Source organism: Thamnophis elegans, chromosome 9 (assembly GCF_009769535.1).
Source record: "Thamnophis elegans isolate rThaEle1 chromosome 9, rThaEle1.pri, whole genome shotgun sequence".
In the NCBI taxonomy this organism is placed as follows: Eukaryota; Metazoa; Chordata; class Lepidosauria; order Squamata; family Colubridae; genus Thamnophis; species Thamnophis elegans.
In genome coordinates this window covers 30,331,218-30,353,231 of record NC_045549.1, presented here as the reverse complement: position 1 = coordinate 30,353,231, position 22,014 = coordinate 30,331,218, and the positions used below count along the sequence as shown (strand labels likewise).

The following is a 22,014-nucleotide window of genomic DNA, read 5'->3' as shown; positions in this document are numbered from 1 at the left end:
CTGGTCGAATGCGCTGTGATATGACTGGGTACCGGCCAGAGCGATGCAGGCCCTAAGCCACCCGCCAATCGTAAACGAGGAAACCTTCTTGCCCTGAGACGGTGGCTGGAAAGATACAAATAACGATTCAGAACGTCGAAAACTGGCCGTACGCTTGATGTATCTCCGTACCATCCTGCAAACATCCAGTTTGTGCCAGCGCTCCTCACGAGGATGCCTCGGATGCGGGCAGAAGTCAGGAAGGATGACCTCATGGGCTCGGTGGAACCAGGAATTAATTTTAGGCACGAAAGAAGGATCCAGCCTAAGGACCATCCTGTCCTGGTGAATCAAACACAAGTCTTCACGAACAGACAAGGCAGCCGGCTCAGAGATATGTCTAGCCAAAGTGATGGCAATGAGAAAAGCGGTCTTAAATGTCAGGTTTTTCAAACTGGCCGATCGGATAGGCTCGAACAGCGGTTCAACCAGAGCCCGCAAAACCACATTAAGGTCCCAAGTCGGGTATCTGTGAACCATCGGGGGACTCAGGTTAGTCGCCAACTGAGAAAACTACGAATGTTGTGATGACGGCCGAGAAAAAACTGACCCACAGGGGCCAGGATGGTGGAAAGCGCAGCCACCTGACGACGAAGAGTGTTGGGCGCCAAACCCTTGTCAAGGCCGTCTTGCAGAAAGTCGAGAATGACAGGAACCGAAGCCGAAGAAGCTGAAACACCTCTGGAAGAACACCAGGCAACGAAAGCCCTCCAGGTAGCGTCATAAATCTGAGTCGTGGAAGGACGACGTGACACCTGGATGGTGCAGATCACTTTGGTGGAAAGGTTGTCCTTGCTCAAGAGATCCCTCTCAAGTGCCAGATGGCAAGTTGTAGCCACTGAGGCTCTGGATGTAGAAGGGCCCCCTGACAGAGAGTTATCTTGTATGGAGGAATCCACCACGGATCTTGAACGGAAAGACTCACCAGATCAGCAAACCAGGTCCTCCTGGGCCAAAAGGGAGCTACCAGAAGGATCTCTGCTGCCTCCGCCAGGATCTTCCTGATGACTCTGGGAAGGAGGGGTAATGGTGGAAAGGCGTAGAACAGCTCTTTTGGCCAAGGGCAGTGTAGAGCATTTACTCGCTTGGCCCTTGAGTCATGAAATCTGGTGAAAAACCTGGGAAGATGAGAGTTGACTGCTGTGGCGAACAGATCGACTTGGGGGCAGCTGAACTTCTGAACTATGCGTTGGAACAGATGTGGGCGCAGGCACCACTCCGAGTGGTCAACAGTTGCCCTGCTCAACCAATCTCCCTGGGTGTTCACCGTACCAGAGATGTGCTCCGCCTGTGTGGACAGCAGATGGATCTCCGCCCACCAACCTAGGTTGTCAGCTTCCGACATCAAGGACCTGGACCACATGCCCCCTGGCGGTTGATGTGCGCCTTTGTTGCGACGTTGTCCATCAGCACCCTCACGTGACGACCCTGAATGCCCGTCTGGAATCAAAGCAGGGCCAACCAGACCGCCCTCAGCTCCAGCCAGTTGATGCTGTGCGATGCCTCGGCCGAGGACCACCTGCCCTGGGCTATCTGGTTGCGGAAGTGAGCCCCCCAACCATACAGACTGGCATCCGTCGTGATGGTGAGCCGGGTCGGTTCCTTGAATGGAGACCCCTTCTTCAGGGCAGGAGACAACCACCACCTGAGCGAGTCATGCACCATCATGGAGACCGGTATGAGCCTCGGCGAGCTGCTCTCATTGGCTCTTTGATAGGGCAGAAGGAGCTACTGGAGGGGACGAGAGTGAAGACATGCCCACGGAATGATGGACAGGCATGAGATCATCTTGCCCAGGAGCTGCGATAGCTGAACGATCTTGGCATGAGACCACCGTACCTGCATGACCATCTCTCTGAGGCTTGTCACCCGCTCCAGTGATAGGAAGACCTGGCAGGCGACGGTGTCGATGACGGCCCCTAGATGCTAAAGCCTGGTCGTTGGGTGAAGGTGGCTCTTCTCCAAGTTGATGGAGAACCCGTGACTCCGAAGAACATGCATCGTGTAATGCAGATCCCTGACCGCCTGCTGGGGGGATGACGACTGGATAAGCACTTCGTCTAGATAACAGTGCAGCCACACTGGTCGCGATCTGAGGAAAGCTGCCACAGCTGTGAGGATCTTGGTGAAAGTCCTGGGGGCAGATGATAGGCCGAACAGCATGGCCCGGTACTGGTAGTGCTGGCCGGCGTAAGTGAACCTCAGGTATCTGCGGTGGGCTTTGCAGATGGGTACATGGAGGTAGGCCTCTTTTAGATCTATGGAGGTTAAGATGTCCCCCGGCCTGATGCAGCCCAGGATAGACTGGAGGGACTGCATCTTGAACCTCCGATAGGTGACATGATAATTTAGCCTCTTTAGATCTAGGATCCCCCTCCACCCTTTGGAGTTTTTGGGGACCAGAAACAGGATGGAGTAGAACCCTGTCCCCTCCTGACCAGGTGGAACTGGTTCTATGGCCCTGATCTCCATGAGATGTCTTACTTCCTGTTCCACGAGGGACCTTTTGACTGGACACGAGGGAATGGGGCACCTGACAAAATGATGGGGAGGAAGAGAGAGGAACTCCAGGGTGAGACCCAGCCAGATCGTTTTTAAGACCCACTGATCCGATGTGACCTGCTCCCATTGGTCATAAAACAATTGGAGTCGCCCTCCCATGGGAGCCGACCCCCAACAGTAACTTATACTTTCTGAAAGGGAGGGAACCAGATCCCCCCCGAAAGGGACGTCTGGAGTAATACTGTTGGCGACCTCTGTCCCGAAAGGACTGGCGGTCCTGGGACCTGTCCGCCTGCTGGTTGAATGGCCGATGTGAGGGAGCGGAACTGGAGGAAGGTTCCGTGTTCTGAAAAGGCTGCCTCCTGTAGGAGTAGAAGCCCTTCTTGTCGGATTTCTTAGAAACCGACGGCATCATCTTCTTTTTGTCCTTATTTTCAACTAGGACTAGATCCAGGACCTCCCCGAAAAGCTTGAGCCCTTTGAAAGGGGCAGAAACTAACTTCCACTTGGAACGCATGTCTACGTTCCAGTGCCTCAGCCACAAGAGACGCCTGGTGGCAAGATTTGAAGCCAGGGCCCTAGAAGCAAACTTAGCCACACTGAGAGTGGCATTGGCTGTATACTCATGATCTTGTTAATCTCTTGCCTCAACTTAGTATCCCTAACCAGAACCCACGCCATTCACTGCCTCAACCAGAGGAGAGCAGCCCTGGAAAGAAATGAAGCCGAGGCGGAGGTCTTAATCGCCCATGCAGCCGCCTGGTGCATTTTATGACAGACATTCTCGGACTTCTTATCCTCAGCTTTAAGACCCTCTAATAGATCAGGAGGAAGCACTGATGTTGAGGTGAGGGCCGCAATCAGAGGATCGATAGGTGGCAGCTTAAGCAAATCCTCCAGACTGGCATCTACAGTGTACAGCTTCTTATCATTGCTAGAGGGAGTAGCCATGGTAGCTGGCTGGGCCCACTGTTTCTGAACCAATTAAGAAACATTTTGGGAATAGGAATAATTTCCTGGACCGAGACAGGTTCCTCAAACAAATCCCCAGACAAGTCATCCAGTTCAGCAGGAGCCTGAACAGGTGGAGTGGACCCCATGCGGGTAGCCAGCTTGGCCTTGTCCAAAATGGTTTTGAAATTGGCAATGTTAAATAGCCCCGAAGAAGTGGGCTTTTGAGCCGTCGCACCTTCCTCCCCCGAGAATTCAACCTCCTGAACAGGAAGAATATCTTCCCCCTCCTCTCAGTCCGAAGCCTCGGAACCCGAAGAGAAATGGGGGGAATTCAAGATATGTGGGGGAGATGCGACCCTGGTAACTGGCTGAGGCTCCAGATGCTTAGTCTTGGGGGTGTGTTTGCCTTTATGCAGCATGCCCACCTCTATGCCCTGGGAAATGGCCCTGTTAATAACCTCCTGCATCTAAACTGAAAGGTCAGGCCCAAGATCCTCCCTGGGGTGAGCCCTGGGCTTGATCCCGGGAGGTGGGTGTTGAGGAGCCAAGGGACCCGGAGCAGGGCCTTCCTCTAGATCCGAAGGGCAAGCGAACAGATCAGCCTGATCTACCATAGAAGGGCCTGGAGATACTGCCCTAGACATGGAGCCCGTGGGTGAAAACTCCCAGCCCTCATTCTCACTGTCTGAAACAGGCCTAGGCTGGGCCGGAGGAACCTCCATGGCGGGCTCCTCAGGAGACACCGAATTAGAGGATTGTGCTTGGTGCTGGGCCTTGGAGAACTGTTTCTCAAGGGCCTTTTGGCAATGCAATGCGTCCTTGTCTGACCCAGACCCCTGCTTAGGCCCGGGCCTGGAGTATGGCTTGGAGCCCCTGGCAGCCATGCCATGGCCCGTGGCAGCCATGCCGGCCTGCCTGGAGAAAGCCCTGGAAGAACACCCTGCCTGGGTGGAATCCTCAGGAACCTGCTCAGCCATAAGGGAAACTAAGGCCCAATTGATAACCAGGGGCTACCTCCACTCACCACCTTGCAAAGGCCTGCAGACCAAACAGACACTCTGAAGAGACGTGGAGGGATCGCAGCACCAATATGCAGCCAGGTGGAATAAAACACGAGTGTTAATAGCTCCCAGCGCTTGCAGGAACAAGGCTTGTGACCAGCGGCCCCAATCCTAGCCGCTCAGGTGGTAAAGATACAAGCCAAATTTTCCAGCCAGGCCGGACAAGGAATGGCTCCATGTGGCTCCTGCCATGAGTCAGACTGCAGGCAGCTGCAGCACGCGGTTGAATAGGAAACCAAAACCGCAAATAGCTCCAAAATGGCGACCGGAATAAACTAACCAATTTAAAAGTTGCCGGCAAGCAAAGCGGAGCTCTGAGGCACTGCACCTGCACGCCGGCCACCAAAGGCACGCACGCCAACCACAGGAGCCTCAGCGGGGACTTTCCCCCCCCAGCGGGGGTCGTAGTAGCGCTGGCGTCGGCATTCCGACCCATGGGCTTCCCCCAGCAGCTGCCTGCATTCTGAGCAGCGCCTGGGAGATAAGCAGGATGCTGGGGAAATGAGGAGTGAGCTCAGATCGTAAATGAATTAAATAAACCTCAAACACGCTCACTCAGCCTGCTCACACCCTAATCTAAACCTTACCTACAATAAAAGGCTCAAGAGAGTCCAAGCAAAGCAATAGAATGAAGAGAAACTCTAAGCACGTCCTACTGGGCTAGCTGAATTGAAAAAAATCTGAAGATAATCAGCACCAGAGGTGTGGCTTAAAGTTTCAATTCAGTTCTGGGCAGTTTGGCTGTATTGAACCCTTGCTTGGACTCTCCTGAGCAGCGCCCTGGAAAACTAGCAATTCTGTGTATGCGAGTTAATTTATATCATAAAGAAAATAAGAACAATTTTTAAAATGCCAGATATTTTGAGTTAAAATTTTAACATCAGGAACACATCTTAATGCACGTGCATATCTAATTATCTCTCTTGTATAACATTCATTTTAATCTATTGGTAAGCATTCATGATCTATAAAGAGTATTTTCATGCATCTTTATATTATGTATTTACTACTGTATATACTCAAGTATAAGCCTAGTTTTTCAGCCCACTTTTTGGGCTGAAAAAAGCCGCCTCGGCTTATACTCGAGTCAGTGAAAAATTTGCCCGAAATGGAGGAGAAAAAGGGGCGGGGCCATGCCGCTGGGTGACACTCGTGAATGGCCCAGTGCCCCTGTGAGTTTCCCCTCCCTCTGTGTCAGTTTGCCGCGCAGCGCGCACCGCACCATCCCCCCTCCTCACGTTCTAATGTAATGCAGGGCTGTCTTACGATTCCCCTTCCTCCCCCTCCTGCCGCTCTGCAACGATGTCCCACCTCCTCCTTGTTATGGCAAGCAGCCACATAGCGATGTCCCACCTCCTCTGGTACAGTGATCCAATGATAGGAATCACTGTGCCGTGTGTCATAGGAGGCAGGACATCGCTCCCGCGGCTGCATGGGACATCATCATCACAGCGGGACATCAGCATCATGAGGTGAGTGAAGTATTTCATTGAATACACCGCTAGTTTACTGTTTTTCTTTGAAATAAATATTCAAAAACATTATTGGTATCTATTTTTATTTTTGAAATTTACCGGTAGCTGCTGCATTTCCCACCCTAGGCTTATACTCGAGTCAATAACTTTTCCAGTTTTTTGTGGTAAAATTAGGTGCCTCGGCTTATATTCGGGTCGGCCTATACTCGAGTATATACGGTAATACCCTTAATAAAAATGTTTTAGACTATAGCGGAGATAAACAATTTACGTTATAAAAATATATTGTAACTTCATGCAAAAATATGTCCAGATATTTGATTTGTATAATGCACAAAATAAGGGAAATTATTACTGAAATGTCTTTTTCTGTATATTTTACAGTATATTGTGCTTGGGGATGCTAAAATGTACGCCCAGGAATTATATTTCGAATGGCCCAGTTATTTTTACTCCTTCCATCAGTTTCCCTTGGGACATAGAATAAGCTTGTTCTCTGGCAGCAAAATATGCTAATCATGTGACTTATCACCCAGTGAATTAGTATTGCTTCTCTCATCATCTGAGCATGTTCCCTTAAAAACCATGGCATCTTAATAGAAAATAATGACTGTGTGATAAACCTCATTAGAAAATCAATATATTGACACTAGTCTCCCAAATGTCTGAATAATAATGGATTGTCTCCTCATTAAGAAGAATATTAATGTGTACTTAAGCATCATTAAATTATATTGATCAAATATTATTCACACACTAATTTTCTGGAAAGCAGTAGATACTGGAAAGAAATGTAAGCATGTGTATTTAAAGAGAAGTATGATATATGATAAAGGAAACTTAACTCAATATTCAGTAATGGTTAAAATGCATAGTAAGGCTTTGAAACAATATTGGAAGGTGATATTACTTACCAAGAAACTTCCAAAGGCAGAGTTAAATATAGCAGCTGCCTAAAAGAATGAAAGAAACATCAATAATAGTCTTGCTATTTCATATATAATACTGAGCTTAATTCATATTTTCTAGTAAACTACTGCCATTTAAAATCATTGCAAAATAGCCTATGAAAAGTCACATTTCAGATAATAGTTACTTATTTTGTTATTTATGTTTATAACTCACATTTCACTTTTATACTCATTGGGCAACTTAAAAATAAAGGAAGTTATTTTTTTTAAAAAAACCTATTACCATGTTTATGCTAGATAAAATTCCTTATAGGAAAAACATAGGTAGAGGTTTTTTTTAAAGGAAGTCAATAGAAAAATAACGTAACAAGTAATCAATAGTATGATGTGAACAGAATATATATTTGTATATTTCTAGTGTATTTCAAGTAGAATACTGAATTTACATCTTTTGCTACAAGCATTTAGCTGAATATATCCTGCACTAAAATTACAACTTATCTAGGTGCTTTAATTCCAAAGGCCAGAAAGAATACAACGAATGCAGCAAAAAAGAAAAGAAAAGAAAAATAAATGACTCAACTGAGTTTGAAGAAATGTTTAGCTTACCTAAATATCCAAGAAATAATGTTGGGGAAAAGCATTCTGACAAATTACTAAATTCTGAGAAACAGAAAATGCTTAAATCTTGTAAAGCTTCCTATTTTACCTTAACAGAAGGAATTTTTCCATGGCATCCAGTCCGATTATGTAGAAACACGTACAGCCCCCCCAAAAAAGGGAGGGGGTAGGGGCAGAGAAAAGAAAACGTGCCATTTACATGGGAAACAGAAGCAGAATCAAAGTAATCACCAAGGACATCTTCCAGCCATAGACGAAAGGTTTTTGAAAGAGCTTGAAAGTTTGAACCCAGTCCAAAACAGAGGCTAAACTGAGTAGAACCTACTGCTCTATTATGAGAGTGCAATGAAAATGAATGGCTAATGAGATGCTTGGCTCCAGAGAGCTTAGCTTTCTTATTCAAGTTCATAATTTATTCAAAGCTTTGATAATTTCATTAGAGTCATCCTTGGCTGGCCTTATCAATAAAAGATAGCCCTGGACCACAGCTTCTCAGTGGCCCACACACAAGCAAGCAGAGTCTTGTAATATTTTGTTTTGCTTTGCTGCCTTGTTTGCTTGCTTGCTAAAAAGGACAATGGCATATGGCATTCCATGTTGTGGGGAGAGCTTCTGAATAGAAACAGCTAAATAAAACATCACGGTTGACAGTTATAAAACTACAGCAAAATATTTTTACACCTCTACTTTCTCAGCATCTGCCTTTGAACACGAGGAGGAGGAACCAGTCTAAATAATTATCTTTGCAACAATTAATAAACATAATATGGTTTAACAAGTCAGAATGTAACATTAGGATTTCAACTTGCAATTCCACACCTTGATAAACCTTGAGGAAATAATCTATGACATATGAAGCAATGTGGTTTAAGTTGAGTTCAGGTATCTAAAGAATCACCTGATCTTACAGTCCTTCTAATCATCTCACAAGATCTCTTCCTGCATCCTCCTGCCTTGAAGAGTGACAAATAGCAACTAGGATCTTACTGCCTTAGCACCCTACTTGTAGAGTGGATTTATCAGTTCTATCTCTGCTCAGATGGTCCTACCTGATATTATAATGGGAAGGATATGGGTTAAATATAAATTGATGATTGAATGTTAAATGAATTTCTTAAATTATGGACCAAATGAGGAAGCCCTTGAGAATAAAAGTTCTTGGGTGAGTTACAGACCTAGAGGCATTTGATACCATGTTATATTTTAGGCACTCAAAGTTTTCTACTCATGAACATTTAGTAGATTATGTTTTCATAGTTACATATTTTATGTAATGACATTTTTATGAAGGGGCGTTTTATTTATTTTTTGTTTAGGCAGCTTAAAGATAGAAAGAAATACAACAGTTAGCCACTGAACAACAGCTATTTCTGGCTCTAATGTTTTACAAAAACACAGTAGCCATATACGACCCCTTAGGGATAGCATTCCATAGCTTGGGAGCTACAATAAGGAGAATTTATCCTGCATAGCAGATAGATCAGCAGCATCAGTCACATCTGGAGAATCTTAAAGAGAACCTCTCCTCTTAAACTACACAAGTTAACTACACAAGTTAAACTTGTGTAAGTTACAAAGTAGGCTTGTAACAGGAGTGTCAACCTCTTTTGGCCAGCTCTTAAGCCTTATGAGGCCCAAACTTTAAAACATTTAAGACTTCAAATAAGATGGATTAGAAAAACTCTGATATTTCTTGGGTGTCCTTTTCTTTATCCTTAGAAGAATTTTGGTTTTTTACCAGATCATTTTCCCTGGGAAACATGGTCAACTGAAATTCACAGAATAAAGTCTGCAATACCTTTAGCAAGTGACAATGAAAAAGAGGAAATTGGGAGCAGTTAAAATAACTAAATAAAATCCATTTCGAATCCTCACACTGTGTACTTCAGCAATTAGAACAGGCAGAAGAAATTTGAGCCTCATCCCACTTCTCTGCTTTTGACTGCACAAAAACAAAACCAAGTCCTAAGATTAGAACTAACAGACCTGTAGCAAATCACTTAATAATGCAAATTGGCATACTATTTACTCATCACTTTGGGAAGAAAAGTATTATATCAATTATAATTCTTCTCTGGAATATTTAGAAACCAACACCATTAATTTTTCAGCGGTCAATACAAGCCACGAATTAATGTTTTCATTTGACTGAATGTATTATATAGGATAACCTTTACCTTTTTCCATAGTACATGCTTAACAATGTTCCTGAACTTAATCCTCTCTTAGGTTAAGCACATGCACTATATACATACTAATTCTAGCAATAAGATAAAAATGCCACACTTATAAAAATTAATTCTAGATATAAAATTTAACAGCAGGCATAAAAGGGCAGATAATTAGCAGCACAAAACTCAAAGAAATATATACTGACCAAAAATAAATGACTATAATACAGACTACAATCCTATAATATGCCTATTTGAGTCATCATGGACTAGCTTTTGACTATATTTGAATATTCTGACTATCATAAAATTGCAGTTACTGCTATTTATTGCTATTTCTCTGGTTTAAGCATGGAATAAGTACATAAGGGACACAGTGGCTCAATGGCTAAGACCCTGAGCTTGTTGATCAGAAAGATCAGCAGTTTGGCAGTTCGAATCCCTACCACCACATAATGGAGTGAGCTCCTGTTACTTGTCCCAACTTCTGCCAACCTAGCAGTTTGAAAGCATGTAAAAATGCAAGTAGAAAAATAGGAACCATCTTTGGTGGGCAGGTGTTCCGGGAGCCTTTAGCATTTAGTCATGCCGGCCACATGACCACGGAGACATCTTCAGACAGCACTGGCTCTTTGGCTTTGAAACAGAGATGAACACCGCCCCCTAGAGTTGGAAATGACTAGTACATATGTGTGAGGGGAATCTTTACCTTTAAGTGAATTGTATGCATTAAGTTAACAAAAAAGTACACATATATTTACAATTTACAGCTTGAGACCATATTGGATGGCCACTACCTTGGAAGCAGATAAATACAAGACACTTTTAATGTCAGCCACAGGTAAAATCTACTATATATTATAATGTGAAGAGGTGTAAAAACTATGGTTGCCTTATTTGGCTTTGCCTATATTGTGTGAAAAATCTTTTTTCGGAATAAAATGGATTATTATCCCAGTTAAATGTTAACTTCAGTTTTTAAGAAGCGGGTGTTTCCTTCAGTCTGCAATGTGCATACCTTAGAGGCTTCAAAAATAATGGTGATTGGTTAAAAAGTAGTGTATTTTATTTCAGTTGCCACTCATCACTATTTGTTTGACTCCAGGCTGAAAAAGAATATATATTCAGGTTATTGGCTGCAGATGCTAAATTGAATCAGGTGTCCTTTCCTCTTAAGAAAATTAAGTTGCTTTTGTTCACAAATGTTTTAATGAGAACAGAGCTTGCCGACATTGACAAATGGGAAGGACACCAGAGAGAGCATGGAAGCAGGACAATATGTGCATTTTACATTCTTGCAGCCTATTTTTCACTGACTATCCTGAATGACTTCACCATTTCTTAAGGGACCTATTAATCTCAAATTTAGTTATTACACAACATTTATTTGAACATATATTCTGGGGATGATGACAGTTAATAAAGGCATTTTTTTTACGAGCAGTATTTTTACATATTGTTCCAGCTATAACTCCCCTCTCATTCTTCTGCATTGATGGAAAACTCAAGTGATGATGTAGCTTTATTTAAGAGAGAGAGAGAAGTATCTATATTCAGATGCTGTTTTAAGTACACAGGGACCCTTAAATAACTGTTAAAATGGATATAAAAAATAGTATTTCAGGATAGCAAAATAAAAATGTGCAAACGGTTCTACTGGTAACTACATACCTATAAAATGGTCCCTTGGAAGTAAAAAAACATTTTCTCCCCCCCCCCCCCGCCCGAAAAGTCTTGCTGGTTTTAAAACTTCATTATTTGTAATAAAAGTGTAAAGTCCAGCTTCTTTTTTATAATGAGCGTAGAAAATTCAGCAATATCTAGCTTGGGCTATAAGTATCAAAGTGTACAGCTCATTATTCTTGCAATAAACAGAGCTGGATGACACTTAGGCCTACTGTACGTTTACTTGATAAACCTATTATTGATTTGTTCTTATTCTTTCTGTCTTTCACACATATAGCAATTATATAATTTATTAAAGCATATTCTAAGGCAAAAATAGTTTTCATAGTTAAATTAATTTTTTTCTTTTTCAAAATAAAATTCAAAAGAAGTATATTAAGTCTTAACATAGGCAGACAACAGAAAAAGTTTACTTTTCTCTTCTTTATCAGAGGCTGCAGGAATGCAAGTAGTCCTCAAAAGGCAACTAGACTTTCTTGGGTTTTTTTCTTTGAAAATGTTTCATTTCTCATCCAAAAAGCTTCTTCTGTTCCTGAACTGACGAAGCTTCTTGGATGAGAAGAGAAACAAAAAGCACCTTTGGGACAACCATGACCTGGATGACTGAGAATCTCCATAGACAAGTACTCCTCAACTTACAACCATTTATTTAGTGACCATTTGAAATTAACATGGCACTGAAAAAAGTGACTGATGACTGTTTTTCACACTTACGACTCCTGCAGCATCCCCGTGGACACATGAACAAAACTCGGGTGCTGGAAATTGGCATGCATTTATGAGAGTTGCTCTGCCTCAAGATCACGTGATCACCATTTGTAAATTTCCCAAGCTGGCTTCCAACAAAGTCAATGGGGAAGTCAGATTCACTTAATGACTGCAGTGATTTGCTTAACAACTGTGGCAAAAAAGTCATAAAATGGGGCAAAACTCACTTAAGAATTGCCTTGTTTATCAACAGAATTTGGGGGCTCAATTACGGTTATAAGTCAAAGACTAATGTACTTGCCAGTGACAAGCAGTGAGAAAGCAGTGGTGGGTTGCAAATATTTTTACTACTGGTTCGGGCTCACTCCCCCACGCGCTCGCGTGTGCGTGCAGCAGCTTATCAGCTGAATCGGGAGCAACCCACCACTGGAAGAAAGGAGATTTCAGTTCATAATTCATTGTAGCCTCCTCTAACCAAAACATCTTGGATATATATACTGGTTGGGTGTTTCCAATATTCCTGCCTAATACATCTGGAGTATACTGGACTAGAGCTGCCAGAATTTAAATTAAATTGAAGCAATTTATTGTTGTATTTTTAACTGACAAAGTATTGAGTCTTAAACAATTTTATTTTTAAGTTCTGAATTAACAATTAGCCATTGAACCTGAGCTTTAAAAAAGAAAAGCTCAAAGTGGATACTAATCAATAAGATTATCATAATATCTATATATTGAGCCGAGGTGGCGCAGTGGTTAGGGTGCAGTACTGCAGGCCATTTCAGCTGACTGTTATCTGCAGTTCAGCGGTTCAAATCTCACCGGCTCAAGGTTGACTCAGCCTTCCATCCTTTCGAGGTGGGTGAAATGAGGACTCAGACTGTGGGGGCGATATGCTGACTCTGTAAACCGCTTAGAGAGGGCTGAAAGCCCTATGAAGCGGTATATAAGTCTAACTGCTATTGCTATTGCTATATATACATTTAATTTATGGAATGCAGCATTTACAAACAATATGATTTCTGCAGCTATTATAAATTCAGAGTTATTTAAATTTACAAATATTAACCTGCGCACAGACAATAGCAAGAATAGAATCTGTGTATAATGCATCTTTAGCAGAATCTTATAATTAAGTCTACCAAATGTATTACCCACTTGGGGGTTTGTAGTGGACAGACAAAACCTCATTTCTATGCATAGTGAGAGGGACACAGCTACCTGCTTCGATACCCATTTGGTAAGCAACAAAAGAAGTAATGAGCATTACATCCTTTTTCTGCCAACTCACTTACCTGACTGCTTTCAACTCCTGGTTATCTACAGTTATTAAGCTAGTGTTTAAGCACATCACTGTTGGCAATTGGTGTTGTATTTAAAGTACTGATTTTCACTTAAAACATTCTAAAGGTTACAGAATGCTATTGAGATCCTGTTTTATTTATAACCATATAACAATTAGTGTGGTCATTTTCTGTAAGCACCCAGGTCTATAGCCCATTAATCAAGAAAAAAACCAAGAGAATCTTACACTGTTGCGAGCAAGCACAATTTTATCAGAATTAGTTTTTTGTATGCTCTGTCTTTAGTTGTTGCGCTACTTTATCATGATGCAAAAAGTATATGCATAAGTTATTATGAAAAGAACAAATGAAAAGTAACACTTTCAAATATAATGGAAGTATACAATGATCTTATTCAATTAAACTGGTAATCTCCTGTTTAGGCTATTACATTTGAAACTATAGCTGATTCAAGAAATCATGACTATTATTTAAATCATTCCATCTTAGTTTGTCAATGTGTATTAGCTGTATCAGTACCAGACTACCTACAGGTACAATTTAAAGTGCTTATTTTAATTTTTAAAATCTTAGCCTGTGAATACCTTATCTGAAATAACCTGGTTTCCATTTTAAGTGCACATGCAGAAGCCTTATCCTATATCTATTCAGCAAAAATGTGCTGGCGTCGCCATGAAAGTGATCTTCCTAGTGGTAGCACTCAAGTTAAAGAAAATTTTCTATACAGATGCTCATTGGCATCTTGTTCATAAATATGGTGGCACCTATGAAGATCTTTACAACTGAGTTATGAGTTATGCTTCTTGTATGATTTAACCTTAGTGCTTTGTTTTAGGAGAGGGAATATTTCCATGCTGCTTATTATTGCTTGCTGAATTATACTACTACTCGTATTATCCACATTATTAATATTTTGTTGTACTCTATAAACTATACATATTTGTTATATGCTCAATAAAAACAAAGTCAAACAATGCATTTTCCCAGACTAAATATGTCTCAAGCACATTGTTTCTATTATTGTAATCCATTCTTAATGCCCATGTTTTTCTAAAACAACTGCAGCCAATTCCTCTAGTATTTTATTACTTAGTGAAGATTTCAGAAAAGAATTCACTTTTAATAGCTATTTCTACAGAAAGCAGACAATAGTATTGTCTTGTATAAGGTAAATATACAGGGATGAATACTTCAGCATCTTTGTACCACCTAGCATAAATTTAATAAAAAAATACAAGGAAATCAATCTTTAGTTCCTGACAATAGCATCAAACAAGGAATGAATCTTTACACATTTAATATTATTGCAACATGAAAGTATTATTCAAATGGGTCATCTGACTGACTTTTATCCAATAGCAAACAATAAAATGAAAATGAACTAGTTGTTAATTATTTGTGATATTACTCCTCTGCAAATGCTATTTTCCAAACCGTTCCCCAAATTCAAGTTAACATCCTTTGTGCAAACTGTTGCACACAGTTTCTTATGCAGAGGTGCATCCTGTTGCTATATATTGCAAATGGAGACTGTCACTAATCCAGAACTGTATATGATTTTCCTTTGTTCCAAACTTAGCCTAGAAGGACAGTGGCAGATGTGCCCTTTCTGCAATTTATGCATGTATGTGTATATCTAGGTATTAAGTAAGGTATAAAATCTATTCATTTTTTTTTAAATTACATTTCATATCCCCCTCCCCCCCAGCTACATATAGGTTCTCTTTCTCCTGCAAGAAAATTGCAGATAGGGGGTACATTACATAAAAGGCACAAGGAGTTCATACATTTTCTCCAATAATAGATCCAGATAATAGCATCATCGTCATCATAGGGGACCTAAGAATAAGAGGACAACTTACATTCAACAAGTGTAGAAGCAAATTCAGATCTTTTGCTCAAGTGTTAGATCTCAAAAATCTCTTACTAGAGGATTTTCCGTTATCCTCCAACTTCAACCTCTCCTTTTCCAAGTCAACAAAATATCACTCAATAAAATTTGATCAGGGATAACCGCAAGATTAAATGCCAGTTTCAATCTTCCTACATAGAACATTATATCTGGGAAGGACTTAACATTCTAAGACAATGAGGAGGCTACTTCTGCTGCCTGCCGCTGCCTGCAATTTGGCAGTTTGTATCTCACTGGTTCAAAGTTGACTCAGCCTTCCATCCTTCCAAGGTCAGTAAAATGAGGACTGATTGTTGGGGGCAATAGGCTGACCCTGTAAACTGCTTAGAGAGGACTGGAAAGCACTGTGAAGCAGCATATAAGTCTAAATGCTATTGCTATTAATTTTTCTACTTAGTAGACATATTTGTTATTATTTGTTATTAACTTGGTTGCTATGAGAGCTTGCCTACTCCTAAAATGGCTCACAAATTGCATGCAGCCACTTATAAAATATTTATTCCTAGGATACAGAATAGTTCTTCTTTAGAATAGGGGAGGCCAAATCCTAAACAGATCATTGGGCATCATTCTTAATTCCTTCAATTTTCCAGAGTCTTTTAAATTTTGAATTATGCTATATGTGTGCATGCTTGTAGGGAGGGCTTTGTTAATAGCTGAAAGTTACTAATAGTGTTATTTATTACTTTTACTTAAAAAATAAACTAAAGTTTTCTTTGCAGAGAATTAGTACATTAATTTTATAAAATCTTTATAGAACAAATAATTAAAATAGAACAATTATAAAATATTACAAAGTAAAATTAAAAACTAAAATATTGCAAAGTAAAATTAAAAACTAAAATATTGCAAAGTAAAATTAAAAACATGAGGTCAAAATCAATGAAACATATTACATCATAGTAAATCATTAAATAAACAATGTAAAGATTATGTTCACTACCATGGTTTTACAAACATACTCACTGTGCTTACAAATAACAGTGAATATCAGCTAAATCATTATAGAGAAGGCATTCTACATATACGGTGCCTCTAATGAAAAATAATTATTTTTTCTAATCGTTAAGAAATTGAAATCCCAAAATTATTTTGTAAAATATATTCTCAGAAATAAAAAATAAATTGTTTTGAGTATTATGAATACCCTGAATATTATGTTTAAGCCTTGGAGTTCCTATTTGTTAAAATAAATAGGATTATAGCTAGTTTTCAAGTATAAAAAAGTACAAATAAAAAAAAGAATACATACATGAAGTTAAATCTTCTTGCACAACTATATTATTAACCAAGTGTAATTACAAGCATTATTCATCATATAACTGTAGGACTGACCCTTTTCAATAGATCTGCAGGTGTTCTTGAGAAAGCAACACGAAGCAATAGCTGCTATATAGCATAATTGCATATCTAATTTTATTTGAAAAACTGATGACACCACAATCCTTCTGACTGATGGAGGATTCTAGTGTAATCTATCTGCCGCCTGCATTAAGTCACATAAAATAATGATTTACACTGCATGTCTCCTCAAAATCAAATGCCACTGAATACAATGGTACTTACTCCCAAATATGTAAATAGACATTAGTATGCTCTCTTACTTTCTTAGGAAGAGAAGGAATGCAGGCCTGAATGGATTTGTGTGTGAAGAGAAAAGAAAAGGGGTGTGTGAGAGGGGAGGGAGGGAGAGGGGGGGAAAGAGGGGGAGGGAGGGAGAGGGGAAGAGAAAGGGGGGAGATGGGGAGGGAGGGAGAGGGAGAGAGAGGGGGGGAGGGAGAGAGGGGGGGGACTACAATATTCCTGATCACAGACAAAATCAATTGCTGGGTTATTTTCAAAATCTAACTTTTAACATGCACAGTTACAGGCAGTAAAAGGTTACTCAATAATGAATAAAAGACAGCCCCAAACCACTAGCTATGAAACTATCTGAAATTTTAATTTATGGCTCAGTTTTGTTCACTACCAAAGGCTTATTAGCTTAGGAGGCTAGGCAATAGCTGTCATACCAGAACAAATGGTTTGTCACTTTATGATTTAATAGAAGAGGCCCCTGAACAGCAATGCCTAAGTAACTGCCAACATGTGACTCTCCTCTAGTCAAGCACTTTATATCTCCAAGTGACTTTTCCTCTCTGTCTTTTAAATTACCTTAGAAGGTATTCTCTAATGGATACAGAACAATAAGCAGCCTTCCAAACAAGATGTTTCATTTAAAGCTAAAAATGTCTTAGATTTTAAGCTGTGATGAACCATGTCAAGGTCCTGGCCTGGGCCCACCTCACGGCAAATAATCTATAACATGATTAGAGGCCTGGCTATATCAATGTCCGTCTCACCTCCAATCCCAAACAATGTCATTCTCTAAGTGAAACAAAAAGATCATTTAAATGGTGCTGTTTTAAATGTACCTGGAATGTTTTATGATCACAAACATGTTTCTGCTGCTATTTTAAGTATAGAAGCACTGGTGTAGAACAAAAGAGCATTACTTACTCATTATAAGAACATCAAATGTATATGTTTCTCTGAAGAGAAAGCAGAATAGTAAGCATTTACAACTGACTGCTTTGATTGGATATTTGTCTGTTTGATCAGAGATAGAGAAACCAAGTAAAATGGGTGGGTGAAGTGTATTGGGGGAAAGAAATAGAAGGGTTAATGAAGAGAAACGCTCTACAAAATAGATGTCTTATGATTGATCACTTCCACATGGTGGCAACCTTCTAGTGTAAAGGCAAGACCTACTTCTATGATAGCCTGGAGGTTATAAGCTTATAAGTGTACTCATGACATGGTTTCAAAATTCCAAAAGTACCCACCAGCTCTAAGGTTGCCTGCTCCAGGTCTATTTCTATAAACTATGCCATTTACAATTAGATTCTACTTTTTCAAGTATAATCCTTCTCCAATTATTATTTATCATAGCAACTCAACATTATATACATTACTATCATTATCAATTATTATTCAACTATATCTATTACAAATGAATTTAACTAGGTTTAGCTAGTTTTAAATTGTACACTTCCATCTATCAGCCTGTGTCTCTCCAGTAACAGAACCGCCTTAATCCTGTTGCCATTCGTGGGTCCAATACTCCAAACATCTTTATGAGCCAGTCCATACAAAAAAATCTTTGCACCTTTTTGCTTATGGTGCCTCTCGTATAATGTTATTATTATTAGATAATTTTTGTAATGCCGAAGAAATCATTTGAATAGAGGCTTGAATATACGCTATATTTGTACGCAGTTAGTATTTTTTCTTTGAGAACTCTGAGGTATTTGCAAATAAAAACAAGCTGGGAGTTGTACAATCTTATCAGATCTTAGACCAATCCAGCCAAGCAATAAAAGTGTCAAGTTGTAAGGAGCCAAATTATAGTGAATTGGTTTACAGCCCACTTGCAGAGGATCAGAGGAGATGTTGGAGTAATCTATCCTTTGTCCGTGTAAATAGCATTTAAAACATTTTAAAAGTAGGATAACCACCACCCATAAACCAATAAAGAGATCGAAATCGCCGCTAGATTCTTCTGTTCTTTAATTTAAATTAGCTTGAATTTTTAGGCGGACTGTCTTTCTCTGAGTAATAAAATCACCTTACCAGCTGAAAACACTTTCGCCATTCTTTGGAGCTATCTGCAGTTTCAGTTAGCCTTATGGCTAATCCGGAAGTCACTGGCAAAGGAGGTTAATTTCCAAGCCCCCAGAGATTTTGCTAATGTCTCTGGGGCCAATGGATCTCCTACTTTTCACTGTCTCTCCGGGACAGCTTGGGTCCAAAAAGGGACCGTCCAAATGCTTCGGAATAGGGGAATTTCAGGAATAGCCTGAAAATCCATCTTCTCACTGCTAAGCCCCGCCTTCTTCCCCCTCAATTGTATATCAAATATTGAGCAGACAAGAAATATGGTGATCCTGACCCAGTTCCTGGAATCTGGATTTGGGGGGAAAAGGGTCAGATCTAATCTCATCAAGATAGAGTGACTAAGGATTTAAAACTAACATATTTTAGGTATATGTTATCTTTAACTCTGAATAAGGCTATTCTCCTTTAGTCAGAGCTCAAAATATGTAGGTTCTCTTGAATTAACAGGTTCTGGTGAAGGATAAGGAGATGTTATGGCCAAGAGAACCTTTGTATAATTGCATCAAATATGTTGGATTTCCTCATCTCACATCCACCTTGAATTTAGCTCATAGGAACTATTTAGGAAGCTGCAGCTAGTTTAGTACACAGTGGTCTAGGTAATTATGTTATGTATTCATGTTTATTCATATAGAATTACTTCTATAGGAGAAACATAGCAGTTAATTAATTTCCAGATGCAGCTTAAGGTGCTAGTTTTCACCTTGACATTCTTATATGTTTAGGGCCTTGTTTTCAGTGAGACACCCTACTCTAGATTGAATCAAATTAATGAGTGAATTCAGGAAACAAAGCGTGCTCTCCACAAAAGGAATGTCATCAATAGACTCCAGCTTAGAGACTTCTTAGTAAAGTCCTTCATCTTCTGGAGGAACCTGTCTTGAAAGATATCTGGATCAATTCCTTCCTTATTACCTTTTGTAAAGTTGTAAAATGTGACACTGGAGAACAAGATGGGAAATCATACTCTCATTGAAATGCAGGCACAATGGCAGGATGTAATAGTTGGAGGGGGTGTTCTTTTGTTATTGTTTTTAATTCTACTTATTTTATTACTGTAACTGCTCAGAATTTCATAATGAAGTGACATTTAAAACACAGTAAATAAAAAAGTAAATATAGGAGTATCAAACCATCTTATCCGCCTATTCAAAACATGTAGGAGAAACAGGTAGCAAAAGTTATAACAGATCATAGTGAAAACTAAATAATTTAAAATTAGAAAATAAGTGTTGGAATATTGTACATTGCCATCTTATTTAAATTACCATATTTTCTGGCATATAAGACGACTTTTTAACCGCAAAAAAATATTTCAAAAATCAGGGATCGTCTTATACGCTGAGTATCGGAAAGGCCATACCAAAAAACCAAAAGAAAAGAAAAAGGAACGCCACCAAGCAAAAAACCACCAGTGCAGACACCGGCTTTCAATCGATAACCTCGGCGCTGCTCGCCTGGGCACATGGATGGATGAGCGCTGGGATGGCTTAGTAAGGTCTAGTTTGCAGTCTGGAGGAGGAAGGTGCTGAGCTCAAACTACGAAAGCCCGGCAGTGCAGAGGCCTTCAGCCCGCTCGCAGGCGCCTGAAAGTAGGAGGTCGTCTTATATGCCCAGTCGCCTTATACGGCAGAATATACAGTATATACAGAATATTTCATGAGAAACCCTGGACTAGAAGGAACAAATTAAAATTAAAACATCAACTTCAGATATACACTTTGAGAAATAAAAGTAAGAAAAATTTAAGGAATTTCTTGTTTAAAGTGAAAGAATGTACTCACTTTAAAAAAAGAACCTTGAAATTGTGTCAACAGATAATACCCTCCAAGTTTAAAATTCTGGCTTCTTTTGTCTTTAACACCATCTTCCTAGATTTACAGCTCCTACTTGAAGAGCAGGTGAGAGTTGTGGTCAGGGAGATTTTTGAACAACTTCATCTGATGCACCAGTTGTACCCTTTCCTGGATCAGGGAGGTGCCACATGAAGAGTCACTCTTCCATCAACAATTGTACCAATAGTACTATGTGCCTTGCAGACAGTCCCAAAACATTTGAGCATCACATTTGGCATTGGACAAAATCACTATTAGTTGTAAAAGACAGCTTTTCTTGGAACAGCTTGCATCCTGAGATGATACCTTAACACCAGCAAACAACATCTGCCTCTCCTAGGTCCTTGGGAAAGACTCTATAGATAGATTGAAAATGCCAAATGCAGTCTAAACATCTGTCCTGACTATGCAACCAATAGCAATAATAATAACAAGTAATAAAAAATGAAGAAGCTAACGTGCTCTGAGACTTTAGAATTTAAACAGACAAGCACCTGCCACATAACACCCCAGATTTAACAACTGCCAATAAGAAAGACAAAAAAGTCTGGATTGTGGGCATGGCTGGTAGTACCTGGAGATAGCAGAATAGAAGAGAAAGAATAAAAAAAGATAACAAAATACAAAACCTGCTAATAGAAATAGACCGACTATGGTAAGGAAAGCAATAGCAGTAGATGTCTTGGATGCAATCCCAAAACTAGGGCACCATTTGAACACCACTGGCATTGACAAATGAGAGTTGATCAATTGCAAAAGGCAGCTTTATACTCTGACAGCTTGCATCCTTCAACAATACTTTTAACATCATCTAACATTCACATTTGCCTATCTCAGGTTTCAATAAGAGGATAAAGAGGCAAAGTCCAGCCTGAACATCTGGCTCACTGTGTGATGAACCATAATAGTATCTACGGTATATACTGTCCAATTTCCATAATTCAAATCTTATTGTATGCCCACATTGGGTGTTGTTTTAAGAGAAAGATGTCACATGCTTTTCTCACACACATATCCCTTTAAAGAGAACATTTTTGTTACAACTGTAGACTAAATAGAAGAGAATCATCAACTTCTGGCATAAAAATTTAGGGGTATATTCTGCACACTCAAAACTGCTAGTCTACCAGGACTATAGTAATCAGCATGTGGCTGCCCTTTCGTTATGAGCTTGCATT

The 22,014-nt window shown here is 40.2% G+C and overlaps 1 protein-coding gene across 2 annotated transcripts in view; it reads right to left on the bottom strand.

Annotated features, from left to right (window-relative positions):
• SLC10A7 (solute carrier family 10 member 7) overlaps positions 1–22,014 on the bottom strand; it is a 174,031-nt gene that overhangs the window by 109,415 nt on the left and 42,602 nt on the right. For both annotated transcript variants that reach the window (XM_032224161.1, XM_032224159.1), the window contains exon 5: positions 6,946–6,984. In XM_032224161.1, coding sequence (XP_032080052.1) covers positions 6,946–6,984 — 39 coding nt within the window. The remainder of the gene's footprint in view (positions 1–6,945; positions 6,985–22,014) is intronic.